The sequence below is a fragment of the Telmatherina bonti genome (assembly GCF_933228915.1).
Source record: "Telmatherina bonti genome assembly, chromosome: 13".
Classification (NCBI taxonomy): domain Eukaryota; kingdom Metazoa; phylum Chordata; class Actinopteri; order Atheriniformes; family Telmatherinidae; genus Telmatherina; species Telmatherina bonti.
In genome coordinates, this window is record NC_136611.1 from 28,825,069 (window position 1) to 28,841,735 (window position 16,667).

The 16,667-nt window shown below is 42.9% G+C and overlaps 2 protein-coding genes across 3 annotated transcripts in view; both read right to left on the reverse strand.

The window, feature by feature from the left end:
* Positions 1 to 1,554: 1,554 nt before the first annotated feature.
* ap3m2 (adaptor related protein complex 3 subunit mu 2) lies at positions 1,555 to 7,167 on the reverse strand. The gene is made up of 9 exons (XM_079251049.1): positions 7,071 to 7,167; positions 6,126 to 6,418; positions 5,862 to 6,033; positions 5,002 to 5,139; positions 4,833 to 4,918; positions 4,474 to 4,607; positions 4,109 to 4,316; positions 3,858 to 4,002; positions 1,555 to 2,443 (listed from the first exon to the last, which is right to left on the reverse strand). The coding sequence occupies exons 2-9, from the start codon at positions 6,396 to 6,398 to the stop codon at positions 2,343 to 2,345; spliced, it is 1,257 nt and encodes a 418-aa protein (XP_079107175.1). The 5' UTR covers positions 6,399 to 6,418; positions 7,071 to 7,167; the 3' UTR covers positions 1,555 to 2,342.
* Positions 7,168 to 10,978: 3,811 nt separating this feature from the next.
* The window catches only part of kat6a (K(lysine) acetyltransferase 6A), a 29,289-nt gene continuing 23,600 nt past the window's right edge, over positions 10,979 to 16,667 (reverse strand). For both annotated transcript variants that reach the window (XM_079251268.1, XM_079251267.1), the window contains exon 17: positions 10,979 to 16,593. In XM_079251268.1, the coding sequence (XP_079107394.1) occupies positions 13,259 to 16,593 (3,335 nt within the window). In that variant the 3' untranslated portion in view covers positions 10,979 to 13,258. The remainder of the gene's footprint in view (positions 16,594 to 16,667) is intronic.

A 16,667-nucleotide genomic window follows, 5' to 3' on the forward strand; every position in this document is an offset into this window, starting at 1 on the left:
TAAAATTATGGTTTCGGTTTAAACCTGTAAAACTATGAGGTTGTTATTCATCATTTAATCCAATTCCACTGGTGGCAGACCAGTATAAAGGTACCACCACCATGTGGGTACAGTTCGCTTGTGGTTTCTCCAGTTTTATGTTTCTCAACATGAACCCTGCAGCCAAAAAGCCCAATCTTCAACTCATCTGACCAAGCAAGCTGTGGACTTCGACCAGCAGCACATAAAACCTGTCTGACTGGTAATCCACTAGTTTTCATTTCTTAGCACATCTCTATCTTGGGGATTGTCTGGTTGTTCCCTGACATCCAAACTAACTTCCTTGCAGTTGAAAGTGGCAGTTGGGGTGTTTATCTAGATACAGTCTACAAGCTGCACCGCCCAAACATATAGGTGGGGGTGGACCACACTGTCATCTGTACTTATGTCCCAGAACACCGCTTAGATTTGCATACTGCTCTCCAAATATGTCCCACCTACAGAATAATAAATTAAGAGACATCTGAGAAGGCTAAGAGCAAACATTCATCAGTGAAGGTAATGTGTATGCTGAAATATTACTGAAATTTAACATAATCTGACTTAATACAGAGGCAGAAATAAACTTCAACTTAAAGTTTTGATAAACATAAAACAGTGTAATGAGTCAGTTTTTACACACTGAATCTTGTTATTAATGTTCTTTAATCATCATAATTCTCCATTGGAGGCTGTATAGCAAAGATAAAACCCAAAATGCTGTAAACACAGAATGCAAACATCCAACATCTCTCTGGAAGTATCTCGTCTCATTACATGGTTTCATATATTCGTCTTATTCAGACGAATCAATCAGACATTTGCACCAACCATGAATGTGTGTATGTGTGTGTGTGTGTGTGTGTGTGTGTGTGTGTGTTCGCTCGAAGGGAGCCCAGTGTGATGGTGGGCTGACTTCTGTAGAGACCCAGAGGCATGAATGAATCATTTCCCTTGTGCAGATTTTTCCAAATAAGCCCCGTTTCCATGACAACGTTGAGGATTCTGTGTTTAAAACACACATTGTACAGCTTGTCTGACAGCAAGGGAAGTGATTCACCATGAAAAATCACCAAACTATCAGACCTCAAATTCCTTTTTCATCAATATGTTTGACAGAAAACCTGTTTTGGAAGCTACCCTAAAAGTTGGTGATGATATGGTTAAAATTTAGCTTCACTCGTGTAAAGCCAGCATTAAGACACAACAATACATAATGAGTGGTTTTTTTTGTTTAATAAATAAACACTTATGTTGAATAAAACAGCTGAACATGTACCGAAACTTCTCCCAGAGACCTTGGTGGTAACAAACAGCTTCTCGTCTCATTTCCACCAGAACGACATGTTGGTACCAGCGGACATTAAAGTGCCCAAATGAGGACGGTTCCAAGTGTCACATTCGTTCATGTCAGTATACCAGCACCAGGACAGCAATCAAAAATTATCACATTGTTGTAACTCAGAAGAAGTAGAAAACAAAGAGAAGTAAACAAAACAAATGGAAAGAAATACAGTGATGACTTTCATTGGCGGTTTACAGCGAGGACTCTTTGGAGTGTGTAATCATTACATGAGCTCATTCTCTTAACAGCTGGAAGCTTTTTCTGGGTCTTTTTAACAAAATGTACCAAATTCAATCTTAAAATCTTCAACTAATCCATGTCACTAATTTTCAGACCTGGTTTACCATGCCAATCTGCAGCCAGGCAACCCTTTTGTTTCCTCCAGAGGCTATTTGATAAAACACAGAATTTCTATCCAGCCTTACAGTGTATGTTATCGGGACTCGTTAGAAATCTTGCGTTGTATTTATACATCATTTGTCCCATTTATAATTATCACATAATCCAATCTAGTGAATCTGTCTCTAAAAAGTCCATCGAGGGGAACGGATTCAGTGAATGAGTTGCTGATTGGTTCTTTTTCTTTGCGGGAATCTGAAATCCAGTTTTGTCTCACAGAAAAAGTTCCCATAAAAGTGCTCAGGTTGACTGAAACTAACTCTGACCATATTGCTCCTGGTAGATTTGAGGGGAAACATAAGTTGGGTCTGGACCAGACTCAGTTTGGACAGGAGTGGAAATCTTTCAGAAAAAACTTGGTTTAAACTCTGGATCACAGAGCTCTAACCAGTTAACAGAGGTTTCATTTCGTATGTGTAATCGTCCCACTCCTAACTGCTACAAGGAGCCTCCAGTTTGTGTGGGTAAACCTTGGAAGATAAATGCATAAACACAGGGAATGTAGCGACTCCCCTTCCCCCATTAAAACGCCCCAACAGTCTCATGGTGGTTTGGTCCAGTGCTCTCAGAGAAGTGGTCGTTAAGTCCGGACCTGGAACTTGCCAGCCTTGGTCATGTACTTGATGCCCTTGAAAGGTTTATACTTCTCACCATACATGTCCAGTCGATTTACCTTCAGCCCTGTGAAGAGAGACAATCGACAACAATCCTGAAGAATTCATCTGCTGAACATGAGGTTCCTATGCAGCACCCCAGTCTGCATCAACGGCTCGCTTGGCACATATGCTTCATCATCATGGGACCCATAACTGTGTGTTCTAACATCCATCTCAGGCGGACATGTTTCCATTGCCACAAAGACCCAAACCCTAACCGTTCTCCTCGACCCCGTTAGCAATTCAGTAGAGGTGCAACATTTAAAAGGCAGTTGCAAATAAAAACAGTAAATCAGAGAAATAAAACCTTTTGTCCCAAATAAGTAACAGAAGTTTGGTTTTAAAAGCATCGTGAACACCAAGCAGATTGGCGACGACATTCCCTTGTCGTTCAGCCAGACACGAGACGCTGACTGACGGAAGCGCTGAAATTTCTACATGAAGCATCACAACCAGGTATTAAAAGTGTAGACTTTACTGGATTATAATCTGATTTACACGCTCATTTGAGGCTGACTTTCTCTATTAATCACTGAATTAAGTAAGACAGTCAATTCAGGGTCACAACAACCAAAGCAGACTGTGTCTTTTGTTGTAGTTTCACTTTTTGAGAGTTTTTCCCAGAGTGAGGAAGTGAAGACTGAAATTTTATGGGACGGTAATTTTCTTACCCTGTCTGAAAAAATTAAAGTCCAGTTTAATGTAACCATAAAAAAGGTTGGATAATTACTACCGTTGTGACTGACACAGATACAGAACAGAGTAAATTTATTATTATTAGTTTGTACCAAGGGACAGCAGACAAGACTACCCCCAACAATAATTTCTATAATTACTAAATGATACTGCTGAAGCTGTATAAAGAGGTTCAAGCAGAAGTTTCTGATGTGACAGATGGATTTTTTTTTACCACCCATAAGAGGAGAGACCTTCTTCACTTTTATTAGTTATTTGGGATTAAACTGTCTTGCATATTAACTGAACAGCACTCACCTAAGCCACATCTCTTAAATTATACATCAGAATTTATCATCAGTCCAGAAGAGAGTGATAAGTTGTTGGGAATACAATTCAATTTTAATATTCAGATTCATATCTTCAAATTGATGTGCTACGGTATATTTGGCATTTGGCGCCATCTAGTGGTAATTACGGTACTGCAGTCTAAGAAAAGGATGGTCAGGTGGGAGTCAGCTGAGCAACAATGTGATGAAAGCAGACTGAATGAGAAGGAGGGGGGTCATTTTCCTTCCGCCACAAACAAAAAGTGGATATTCTGATGAGAAAAATAACATTAAACGGTGTATTAAACTCATTAAAAACAGGCTGGTTATCGTTCACATGTGATGTAAAGTATTCCCCACTAGAAATGAAGGAATTCCTGGAAACACATCACCATGACAGGGTGAAGAAGACGCCATGTGTGAATGTGAGCGTACCTGAAATGGCCATCTGCTGGATTTTGAACTGGATGTTAATGGTGGGGTTTTCGTCGGGTTTAGAGGCTCCGGCCTGCAGGCTCATGGTGCCTTTCAGACTGGGAAGCTTCTGTGGATTGATCTTACCAACATCCCATGTCAACAACTTGTAAAAGAAAAAAACATAAAAAATGTCAATATGAAGTATCATCAAAGCTGACTGATTCATGGTACTTAAAGCACACCTGTGCTCAATTTCAGTTTCTAAGTACCTTTGTGACTGGGTCAAAGGTGTATGTTCCCTGGGAGGGGTTGAGGTTGGCGTTGAGGACACCCCGCGGCAGCTGGCTGCTGACTAGGACTGACTCCACAGCCTTGCCCATGGTCTGTTTGGGGCCCAGGGTCAAGTCAAAACGACCCTGAGAGCTCCCCTCTCGAAAGGTGATGTTGTGCTTGACATAGACAGGTATAGCCACCAGGCTGGAAAGGAAGAAGAAGAAGGAGGTCAGCACACAGGTCCCTTAAAAAACATTAAAATTTTGTAAACCAGTTTTGGTATTTTTAATACGGAGAGCAGTTCTAACTAAACAGACACAGAGATGGAAAATAATGTCCACAAACATGGATAAACACTAACTTCTGAGAGCTGACGTGGTACGAGAGCAAGCGAAAGTTTCCATCAGGTGGGATGAAGGACAGGATCCGCTCAGCTTCCCAGCGTTTGAACCGAACGCACGGGTGGAAACTGACGTCGTCAAGCAGCCGAGGATTCTGTGGAAGAGACGCAGAGTTTAACAACGCTGCATAAACAAAACCTGATATGTTGTCAGAACGCATCATGTTCCTCCTGACAAAGAAATTAAACTTTTCACAGATTTAAATCAAAATGATTCAATAATGAAAAATCTGAGTCAGTCAGAGTATGTTGGTCTTGCACATAAACACGTAAAATCATTGAAAAAAAAGAGAAAAAAAAAAAGAAAAGACCAAACTTACCATAAATGAGAGCGTGAGGTCGGGCATCCCTGTCAGTTTTACGCAAGCGTCAATAACTCCCTGAATTTCTGCTGTGATAGTGGAACCTGAGGAAATAAAACAGTAAAGTTGACTTGGAGGTATAAAGAACTTCATGCAAACAAAGAGTGAAGGCTTTTTAGATGCGTACCTGATTTATCGATGATAGCATCAATCTCTTCCACCACGTCAAAATAGGCTTCATTGTTGGTGTATTTGACGCCGGTTCGTCGCCATGGCACCACTGAGAGCTGGCCAGTGGGGAGCTGCTCACCCACATTGGTGCTGCCTGGAAAGCAAATATTAAGTGTTGCTATGAACAGCTTTTCCGCTTTAAATATATGTGCAGCACAACATTTTCATACATAGTGAAGTATCTTTAGTATATAAGTACTACTATATAAGTAGTATAACACACAAAAAATGTTATATATGTCAAAGAATTAAACCTGAATAAACTTATTTAATAATGGTTGTAGTTATAGGGACAACAGCACCTCACATTAGGGGTGGGAAAATCCAATCAAAAAAATTTAAAAAAAATTATTTTTTTTTGTTTCACAATTTTAAAATAGATTTTTTTTTTGTTAAATTTTTTTTTTTCAATTAAATAAAATTAATCCACTATAAAATTTGTGTCATGTTTATTGGTTTTATTGATGTTTTTACTTGTCTTCTTGGGTATTATGATGAATGATGGCCTGGCTTCTGTGTTGGTTTTTCCTAACTGAAATCAAGAAAAGTTACAAGCAAAAAAAAAAAAAAGTTTTATAATTTTTGTTTAGTTTTTAATCTACAAAAATGAGCAATATCGAAGAATTTTGAGAATTGCAATTTAAATAAAATCGGCACCCAAAAAATTGGAATCGAATCAAATCAAAAGCATGTCGTCACAGCCCTACCTCACATCAGCACATATTATATCTGACATAACTGCCACTACAAGACAAGATAGTCTCAATATTTCTTTTTTCCTGCAGTGACACTGTGATTAAAAAGCAGATGGATGACCTGTGATGGTGTTGACCATTGTGCGGAGGATGGTGGGAGGCTTAATAAGCTCTTTGAGGATGTTGGACTCTGTTGCCAAGGGAAACCCATTGTCCAGCATCTCCTCTAGAAGTTCATAGACCACGACTACATTGTCCTTGATGGCAGCTTCTGTACAGACTCCAAAGTAATCCTGAGAACAAAAGTATGAGTTGTTTTTGTTTTTAAGTCAGACGTGAGTTTTAAATGAGATTAAAGGCAGTGTAGAAACATAGAGGAACTAACCTGGAATGTGTCGACAACTCTGTGCAGAAACTCGATGACAAAGAGCGGCGGCACCTCGCTCTGGATGACTGCCACAAAGTAGATGCGATGCCTGAGCACGCTGATAAGGTAGTGATGCGGTGTGGGGATCACTGGTGGAACGTTCTCCGGCTCAGTTGCTCGCTCTTGTGCCTCAAAGAAGTAGTCACACACAGAGCGGCTGACCACGCTTTTCCAGTGCTTCTCCAGGAAAATGTCCCCCGAAGCATTTATCAGGAATAAACTGTGGATCATCTTGACTGGAGGCCGAGAGGCTGAAAGCAATAAGAGAAAACCAAAGGGATAGAGATAAAGATAGTGTACATTCTTCTAAAACAAAAAGAAAAGTTACAGATAAAAATGTGTAACAAATATCTTTTTAAATGATGTCCAATTCACAAAAGACTAACACTGAAAAAAGCATGCTGTATAACAGGACCCTAAACCTGAAGCAGAACAAAACTGATCATAAATGATCAAGCTTATCCTCCTGTGAGAGGTTTTCTACTTAGCTAAGGAAGAGAAAACAGGAGTTCACTGCCAAAATGTGGAGAAGAAAGGAAAAAAGCCCTCCTCTGCTCACATGACAGACTAGTCTTGACTGGAAATATGACACCGGGATACTCATTAAACATGCGACAAAAGCTATCGAGTTCAGCCGGCTTTAACTCAGCTGCGACAAATTACAGCTGCATTTTATTTTTATTATCACTATTTTTTAAAATAAACAACGATCCAGCGAGTGGCCAGCTAAATATCCACATCATTAAGCGATGCAGGCCTTCACCTCCTAACATTAAGATGCTCCATCCGTCCCGTCCTCCTGCCTCAGTCTCATGACAAGAGCAACACGAGATGAAAATACATTCAAACGACGGAACACCACTCACTGGAAAAACTTCATTTTGCATGTGAGATATTAATTACCTAAAGCTGATTTACCGAAGTCAATTTCTTTCCCGTTTTCGTCTGATTTCACCTCTTTTCCCCAATGAAAGATCAAGCAGCCGTCGTTGCTTCCCGTTAGGTGGTGGCGGATCCTGATGCTAAACCGGATAGAAGTTCACAACGAACCAATCAGAGGCCAGATAGGCTGTAAACCCCGCCCACTTTGTCGAGTCATAGGTCTATAACGTGGAACCTGGAGGCTCGTGATTTGGCTGTGATTGGTCCGTGATGGGAGGGTTTCGGTAAACACCAGTAAAACTGCACACTGATTGGCTTCAAATGTACCTGGTCTGACATTTTGTTTCCAGTATCAGATTTCATCTTGTGGAGTTCCTCTCCATTTAGACACATAGGCATTTATACACCAAGGTACTGGTGGGGTTATAGCTGTGTAGAGTTTGAATACTTTCTTTGTTGTTGTGTTGTGATTAAAAATTATAGATATTTCATTGCAAAAGAAAAGAAATAATTATTAAATAATAGAGTGACAGATAGCTGCACACAATACTGTTAAGAGTTGTGCTCATATGTATTCATACCCTTTCATTCAAGAAAAATTTACAACAGTCACTCAAATAACTGGAGACTTTAAAAAGGAACAATATCTAAAAATGTGCAAAAATATAATTTACCAATATAAGACACTGTTTTTTCATTTAATTGAGTTGAAGAAAGAAAGAAAAAAACAAACAAACAAATTGGTCCTGGACAAATTAGAGCACTTTTCTGTTGAACAGTGGGACAAAATCCCTGTCAACAGGTGCAGAAGTCTGACTGAGAGGAACAGAAAACACCGGACTGTAGCGGAAACATTAAAGGATTGTTCAACAAAATATTAGTTTATGAGTGATGCAATATGTAATAAATTATCTTATTTGTTTGCTTTTTTAAAAAAAATATTTATATTGAACCATAATTAGAAAATAATGTAATGATTTTCATAAATTTTTTTATTTATTATTACTTTAGTCAATTTCAACTTATTTTACAGGCAGCTGTTTTTTTTCCTTCTTTAATGAAAGGGTATGAATAACTATGAGCACAACTGTATGTATATAAGCTACAGTAATATTTATGAAGAGATTATAACATTATTCAGTTGCTTTTTAACCAGTTTAGCAGCTGTTTAGTTACTGACTTGAAAGAATCAGTCACACAATGAACAGCTGACTGCTCCATTACTCCTCTGTTATAGTCAGAAATGCTCATGTGACTAATTCTGGAAATTATTAAAACAGTATGTTCAGACATTCATCAGCATACGTATAAAAACCAAAGTTTATATTCTACTTCTGTATGAATAACCACTTGTCTGAATGGTAAAACAATGTGAATGAGCAGTATTTCGAAAAGGAAAATGTAACTGAGACAGTAAATTGTGCTAGTTTATGATAAAGCTGGAAAGTGTTCTGCCTGTTCCATGATAAAAAAAAAAAAAAAAAAAGCCTTGACGTGGTTCCATTGCTTTTTAAAACATGACACTGATGAACAAGACATTCACTGTCACAGATAAAAAACAAAAGAAAACACAACAACAAAGAAAAGAGCAAACAGGTGAAAACAAAAAAAACCAACAAAACAGTGCAGTCTGTTTTGAGTCACTTTGAGTATTTTAGCCATTATTTTATTTATATTCAGTCAGAGAACAGAGCCGAGTTGAAGCCCTGTCTTATCATTAAGGTTTGTTTCAATCTACCACCCTTTTGGGAGGTAAAAAAAAGAGAAAAAAAAGTCCTCTCCCAAAAACTTCAATAAAAACTTTGCAAACAAACATATTTTTCACTTTTCCCCCCTCAAATCTTTCAATAATCTTAAATCCAAAACAAAACCACCAACCAAGTCCTCCATCAAAGTATTTTTTATCTTTTAAATAGCAATTTGAGTTATATAAATCAGTCTTATATGTACTTAAATGAGTAAAAACACCAAACTTGATCTTTAAATAAGATTCCTATTCCACTCACATGTATTGAAAAACAACTCATTTTCTATGATTTTTTTTCTTTATAAAAACAGTGAAGTCATGCATTTAAATAGTTTATTTTATATTTGGTAGATTCTAGTGAAGTTCATCGCTCAATCTAAGCAATAAAAATAAAAAAGTGGTAATAAATCAGTAATGCAGTTATTGAGTGAGAACCTTTTGTCCTCTAGTGACTCAGAAGGATAATATATGTCTCCCCGTGACAGTGTTTGGGGGAAAATTGAAATAGGAATTTCAAAGTTTGTAGGGAGAAGCACTTTCTCTTAAAAAAAACAAAACAAAAAAACAAACAAAAGACATGCGTAATGCAACCTAAATGTAGGCCAAACATTGAGGGAAAAAAAGACAAAAAGAAAGTCTAAACTCATGGTTCTGGGTTTAAAACCATGTTCACACACATGCTAGGATGAAATCAGGGATATAATCTGAAAAAGAAGTAAATAAAATATTTTAGGAACTTTTGTTTCTGTGCGAAACAAAAGTATTTATTTCCACTAATTATGCTCGACTTTATTCAACACTTGTAATATTGTGGTGATTTAGATGCAAAAGTTTTAATTAGACTCAGATGAAGAGGTCAAATTATACAAGCTGAGAAGAAAATGAAACAATCAGAAAGGTTTTTTACTTTACACATTCTCAGAAATCAGTACTGGTCAGCTGGTAGTGTCAGAAATATAAGACTGGTTCCTTCCGTGTTGTACATACCATTCTGACTGTGCATGTTGTTCTGCAGGCTCCAAGCAGAAATCCAGTCAAAGATGGCAGCTGAATTTGCATATGATGCATCCTGCAAGACATAAAAACAACCTCATGAACTTATATAATCTTGGTTTTTTAGCAGAGAGGGGGGGAGACCCACTTACTCCACTCCACACACGTCCTCTTTGTTCTCAGAATCCTGGAAACTTGTCATTATTCTTTGAAGGGCAGTAAACCCGGGCCAGGTAGACAAGCTGGTAGAAAAACACTTGATTGGCAGATTAATTTTAAAATCTTACATTTGCGCCATCTGCAGCTCGGCCATAGCTGTCAACAGAGAGCTCTCTGTTTAGATTTAGTTCTGCCTTGAGTCATGCATTGTAGCTGGGTTTAGCTTTAATGGTAAAGAGGCGGGGATTAACAACAAAGAACAAACAAGTATGATTTACGTGTCAGAAGATGAAACATTGGAGGAAAATATGGTCGTGTGTATACAATTATATAACAGCTAATGGGTAAAATGATCAAAGTTTTCACCTCCTATCTCCACAGTATGGCGGATGCAGCATGGTTTCAACTTGAAATTGGGTGGAGATGAAAAATGGGGAGGCTGGATATTTCTACTCTGGGGTGGGGGTGTGACGTAGAAGTCCTGTACTAGTCTAAACCAGACGTTCCCTAAACAAGGGGAGGCTCTGCTTGGGGTCACTGAGGTTGTGTGGAAAACATTTTAAAAAACAAAACAAAACTAGGAAATGAAAAAGTGATTCTGAGCTGAATCCTGTTGAAAGAACCTGATCTATCCCTCACTCTGTTTGATTCAAATACAAACACTGGATTTAACATTAATTTCAGTTTGAGCCGTTTATAATATACTGAATATTAAATAATCTTTTTCATTTATTCATTTCTTAAACTTCAATTACAAATGAGATGCTAACCCTTAACAGTGAACACACTATACTTTACTTCTCAATAACACAATTGTAGGATTTTTAAATGACAGTGCCTGGTGAAAGCCCTGATTGGAGGTGTCTTGAAAACGTGATATACTGCATGCAGTGTGTAGAAATATCTCCTCGTAGCTGTTCTGCATAGCTGCATGATCCAATTACACACAATGTGCAAAAAACTTGCAATTCTGGGAACAGAAACCCGAAAACGTGATGTGACAAGCGCGACATCAGGAAGGAAACGTGAGTGGCTCAACATAATTTATTTTCATTTTATGTTAAAATGTACAGAGTTCTTTGAAAGTACTTGCTAAGAAAGAAAAAAAAAAAAAAAGAATAAATGGAAGTACATACAGGGACAGAGTAGAGAGCTGAGGTGACCGAGCGCTGTTCCGCCTTCACTGCGCGCTCAGCTGTCGCCCCCTCTCTTTATTTTGCGCTCTCTCTTAGCATACAACGCAACATGTACAATTACAAAGGATACAAAAAGGGAAGCAATATAAACAGACAAATATACTGAGCTCGTTTTTACATGCCTCTTAAATGTAAGGAAATCATCCTATACACACACAAGTAAAAAAAAAACCAAACAAAACAAACAGAATGCCAAGTGACCTTTAGATATCTGTAGTCCTTTTTGTTTAAAATAGCATTAATATACTACACAAAGATAGAAAAACTCTAGAGATGAGATGGAATGGAGAGGTTAAAGGCATCTTAAAATCACTAAAAGTGAGTGGTAATTTTTTTACATTTTGAATTTCATAGTAATCATTACCCAAGAGGCGAGCTAAAAAATATGTTTTTTTTTTTTCTTCTTTTTTATCTCCAGAAACAGAAGTGAAAAAAATGACAGTACCAATATCAATGTCAGAATTTCCTTTTATATTATAGAAAAAACATTTTCTCTACAATAGGTTTCTAAAGTCGAAAAGAGTCAGCTTGTGTCATAAAAGAAAGCTGCCCAGTCTGATAAAATTCAGAAAAGGAACAAAAAAAAAAAAAAAGGAAAAAAGAAAGAACAGAACACACAAAGTATGCATGTCGAGTCCTTAAGAAAAGCAAAAACTCCTCTTTTGACTTTGAATACTGGTACATGGAACAAAAACATCAACTGGTTTTCCGCCTGCCAGTTGAGCGCCGTCACCAACGCGACCTCAGACCCTGCTTATCTAAGGTAGCCTCCATCCGAGGGGCCGAACCACGCACTAGATCAGGCATTTAGGCACACCTTTCACAAAGGCCAACCGTCTGCTGCCGTGTGTCTAGTCAATGGGAGTGCAGAAGTTTGCAGAAAGGAAGAAGAATTACAGTTTTAACAAAATACACCATTCATTTTGGAGAGTCCTCGACCTCTTTGGGTTGCTAACACTTGAGGAAGCGAGGCTAGCTTCTTTAAACCCACTTTTCTTTGAGCCGTTGAGTGGAAATCTCACAGCATTTCCGACACTGCTAAAATAAGAAAATAAAGAAAGGCTGACGTTGTACACCGTTTTGTCAGTGGAGTGTGGACAAAAAGAGCTAAATGTTGTACTTTCCTGAGCTAGCCACTGATTGGCAACAGCTAGTCAGTGTGTTCATGTGTGTGTGTGTGTGTGTGCGCGTGCTGTGTGAATATGGGGAAGTACCAGAATATTTACATCTAAACATTTCAATGTGGCAGAAAACTGGAAAATAATGCTACTTGCTTCATTTATGGATGCATTAGAGAGTAACGCACTTGTCTCTTCTGTGTCTTTGCTGTGTTTTTTTGGTACAACACCGTCCATCCGGGGAAGACAGAGACTCTGGAAACGACTGAACAACCTCTGATTCGCTCCGCAGGCTTTCTCCAAACCGCGTGAACAAGCCCGCCGAACGAGCAGCCTCAGAGACGTTTGGGGTTTTTGTCTGAGTGCACAAATGTATCACCGTTTGAGAAAATGCCACACATATAAAGACCAAAGCATATAAGAGGTCAGACTGCACATAAGTATTCCAAAATACAAACAACAAAAACCATAACAAAAATAATATTTGACATGTTTATAACAAAAAAAAAAAAAAAAAGAAAAAAAAAAAAGACATTTTGCCTACAATATTTCATTGTCTCTTTTTTTCAAAGTAAGGCTTCCTATAACAATTAAAAGATTGTGTGCATGGTTGAATATATTCAGGTAACCACTGTGGTTCTGTTAGTCCGAGAGCGGCGTCCTCCTGTATTGTCTTTCAGTGTCATTTCTTCAACGTCGCTCCCTGTTCTCCTGCTGGGACTCGGAGGCAAACGCACACCTGGCCCCATGAGGTCCATGTACACGTCCAGCCTCAAATCCAACTGGAGGAGGAGGAGGAGGGAACAATCCCCGAATAAAAAGGGACAAAATGACAACACAGAAAAACAGGAAACCCAGACGTGCTCTCAGTCTCCAATCACCTGGACTCCCGGCTGCCTGCAGAGGCGCTGGTTTAGGTAACAGGAGTGATGGACATTTATAGTTCAGCGAGCTTCGGCTCTGGCCTCGTGTCTCCTTTTTCTATTTCATTGCTGTTCATCTGCTCATGTAAGGTGATTGTTTTGGGACTCCAGCGTAGCTGTGATGGGAGGGGCCAGTGTACATCATGTTGCCGTGGTGATTAGGCTGCATAGGCTGCTGGGGGTAACCCTGCCCGCCCATCATGCCCATCTGCATCTGCATGGGGTACTGAGCTGGCTGATTCATGTAAGCAGGGTTGCTGTGGTAACCGCTGTTCATCATGGGTTGGGGCATTCTGTAGCCGGCCGACATGGCGTTCAGCGGCGTCATGTTCATAGAATTGTACGGCGCCGGCGTAGGCATGAGGTTTGGCATCATACCGCGCTGCACGGCTAAGGTGCGCGGCGTGCCCTGCATGGCCACGGCTCCAGAGCTGCGGCTGTACAACTGCTGCTGGTGCGGGGCGGGGGCCAGCTGCTGAGTGGCTTTAGAGCGGATGGAGATGTGGCCTTTGACAGTCGTCATCTGGCCCTGCAGCCGCTGTGTGTGCGGAGGTCCCAGGCTGATGTTGGTGGTGGGCATGTTGCATTGCAGCTGCAGCGAGCCCAGGTTCATGGAGCCAGAGCTGAGGTTAGGAGGCGAGGTCATCGAGGGCTGGCCCTGAGAAAGAGGAGTGTGGGGGGAAGGGGCCAGCCCGGGATTGGACAGAGAAACACTGGTGGCGTAGGATGTAACGGAGGCAGAGTGGGAGTACGGCATGGCGTGGGGGTCCATGATCGTGTTTGTAAGCTGCTGGAGTTTAGCCAAGCTGAATGTGGCGGAGGGCTGAGGGTAGCCCCCGGTACCAAAGTCCTGACCCATGCGCTCATAGAGGGTGCGGCCCCCTCCTCCACCTCCGCTTTCTGGAATCTCCATTATCATGGGAGTGGAGGCGAAGCCATTACCCATGCTACACTGGGACAAGGACTGCTGCTGCGGCGGTGGCGGGGCGGAGGGCGGGGGCTGGGGGTTGGGGGCTTGCTGCTGTTGGGGGGGCTGCTGTGGAACCTTTTTTTGGGACTGTGGCTGCTGTTGCTGCTGGTTGGTGCTGGGAGGTCGTTCAATCACACCGCAGCTCTGAGGGGACTTAATCCCACAGCTGGGTGTGTTGGAAGGCGGTGGGGGTGGCGGGGGCTGGGGTACAGTGCCGCCGACATTACTGGCACCCGGTCCACTGTTGGGCCCGGGTCCCGTCTGCTGGATGAGGCTGCAGCTGCCCATCCCTAGCTGGGACCCTCCGGTTCCTGTAGACGAGGTGAGGCTGGGAGCCTGGACGTAGGAGCAGCTGTTGGACTGAGAGGAGGAGGACGGGGTGGCCGAGGTGGAGGAAGACGACGACGAAGCTGTAGGCGCTCCTGCAACCACAGGAGCCGACATCCCCCCTCCATTTCCCCCGTTGCCTGTCCCATTGCCCCCTCCCCCCATGGTGGAGTCATAGCTGCTGGGGTTGTCATAGTTCTCTGTGGTGCTCTCGATGCTGCCCAGGTCACTGAAGCCGCTGTCCACCACCTGCTGCGAGTGGTCCGACACCGATGGCACATCCATCATCGGCGATGTCTCCATGTTCTGCTGGGAGGGGGCGGAGAGAGAACTAGGATGCTCAGGTGTTATCTGGGTGTAGCCACTGCCTGCACCGCTACCCCCACCCCCGGTTGCAGTGGGACCGGGTGTGCCACCCCTCTGCCCAGCTTGTGTCGAGTCCACGATACCAGAAGGCAAACCGGGACTGTTCACGGACCGTACTGGCTGATTGGGCAGGGGTGGCACTGGGGGATTAGGGAGAGGGCTGCTGTGTTGAGACGCACCGCACTCCTCTACCAAAGCCAGCGCCTCCTCCTCGGCCTCCCCCGTGTGGCTGTAACTCTGCAGGGTGCGGCAGGCAGCGAGCGTCTCCTCGCAGTCTTGGTAAGCCCCGTGGTGAGGCTGCGGTTCGGCCTCTTCCTCCTGGGCTTCCCCCTGCGTCAGAGACTGGACGGCTTGCATTGTCTCCAGGTCCAGCTCGTTGGAGTGGTGGTGGGGGTGGTGCGGGTGATGGTGGCCCAGCTCCTCTTTGAAATCGCTGTGCTGGTGAGGGTGGGAGTGCGGGTGTGTGTGTTGGGGTTCTATCAACAGCGTGACGTCTTTGTCGTCCGGATGCAGAGACTGCAGCTGCATGGGTTCAGAAGAAACCGACATGGCTGTGACCGTTTCCACGGCCGCAGCTGCTGCAGCGGACTCCTCCTGCTCCCTGCGCCGCCTCTCCTCCTGCTGCGGGTCCGCCGAGGAGGGCCGACACTTGGGCTCCTGCATCTCATCTTCAGCCTCCTCCTCCTCTTCTTCCTCCTCCTGCTTGCTGACGTAGTCCCGCGCCACGCTGTTCTCCATGTCTAAAAAAGCCTCTCCGCCTTGAGGTTCTTCTTTAACTGGAGGAGAGTTTGCTTGCAAGGCGGGCTCCTCCTCCTCGTCTTCGTCGTCATCTTCGTCATCTGAGTCTTGACTTTTCCTCTTCTTGCTGCTGTTGCTTTTGTCGTCCAAGCGTCCGTCGCCTTCGTCGTCAGCGTCGTGGTCTTCGCTGCGTCTGCTTCCCGAACCTGGTGCGACTGCTACTCGCCTGTTGATGCTGCTGCCGCCCACGCTGCCAGATTCTTCTTCGTCCCTTTCCTCGTCGTCATCGTCCTCTTCCCTGTCGCCCATGTCTGTGTCATGAGGCCGAGACGGTGGGGCCCGAGGCCCTGAGATGGAAGTAGAAGAGGAAGGAGACAGCAAGGGACGGGATGGCGGACGGCTGGGTTTGTCTTCCTCCCAGGCTCTTTCAGTGTCCTCTTCTTCATCATCATCTTCCTCTTCATCCGGCTCAGAAGTGGGAAGTGGTTTCGGGGTAGGCTGTGGCAGCTGGTGAAGCGCTCGATTCTTTGGCGGCCTCCCCCGCCTTTTGGGGAGCTTCTGCTCAGCAGGTTTGGAGAAATAGTCATCTTCATCGTCCGAGTCTTTGTGTTTGTTGTCTCTGCAGCCTCTCTTGGTGGCGTGGTCGTCTGTTTGGAGCAGCTTTATATCTTTGTCCAGTTTCTGCTCCAACAGACTTTGTCTTTCCTTCTCCTTCCACTCTGCCTCCTCCTGCGCCCGCTGCAGGTACCAGCTCCTCGGCTTGCGGCCAGGCTTCATCTTGATTTTGGCGGGCTGAGGATCCCCGCTTTGGGCCTGGCCGTCGGTGGCTTGCTGGTTGGACCCACTCGGTGATTTCCCTGGTCCTCTTTTCTTCCAGTGCAGCGGCTTTCGGCTTTTTCCCTTGGGCCAGCCTTTTTTCTTCTTGACCGGAACCTCGGGGTTGGCCAATGGCATGTCAGATGAGTTTGCTGACAGAGTGGCTACGGGCTTCAGCACAGGCGTTAGCTCTAAGAAGACAAAACAAGACCAATTAAATCTGCATATATGCAACCAGTCACAAATAAAATTCCCCAAACCTTAC

Excerpts from the sequence above, each read along its gene's own strand:
- ap3m2 (XM_079251049.1), bottom strand. The coding sequence starts at position 6,398 with ATGATCCACAGTTTATTCCTGATAAATGCTTCGGGGGACATTTTCCTG. Across the intron at positions 5,140-5,861 it reads AATGGTCAACACCATCACAG|GCAGCACCAATGTGGGTGAG; the intron begins GTCATCCATCTG and ends TTTGCTTTCCAG. Across the intron at positions 4,317-4,473 it reads TACCACGTCAGCTCTCAGAA|CCTGGTGGCTATACCTGTCT; the intron begins GTTAGTGTTTAT and ends CTTCCTTTCCAG.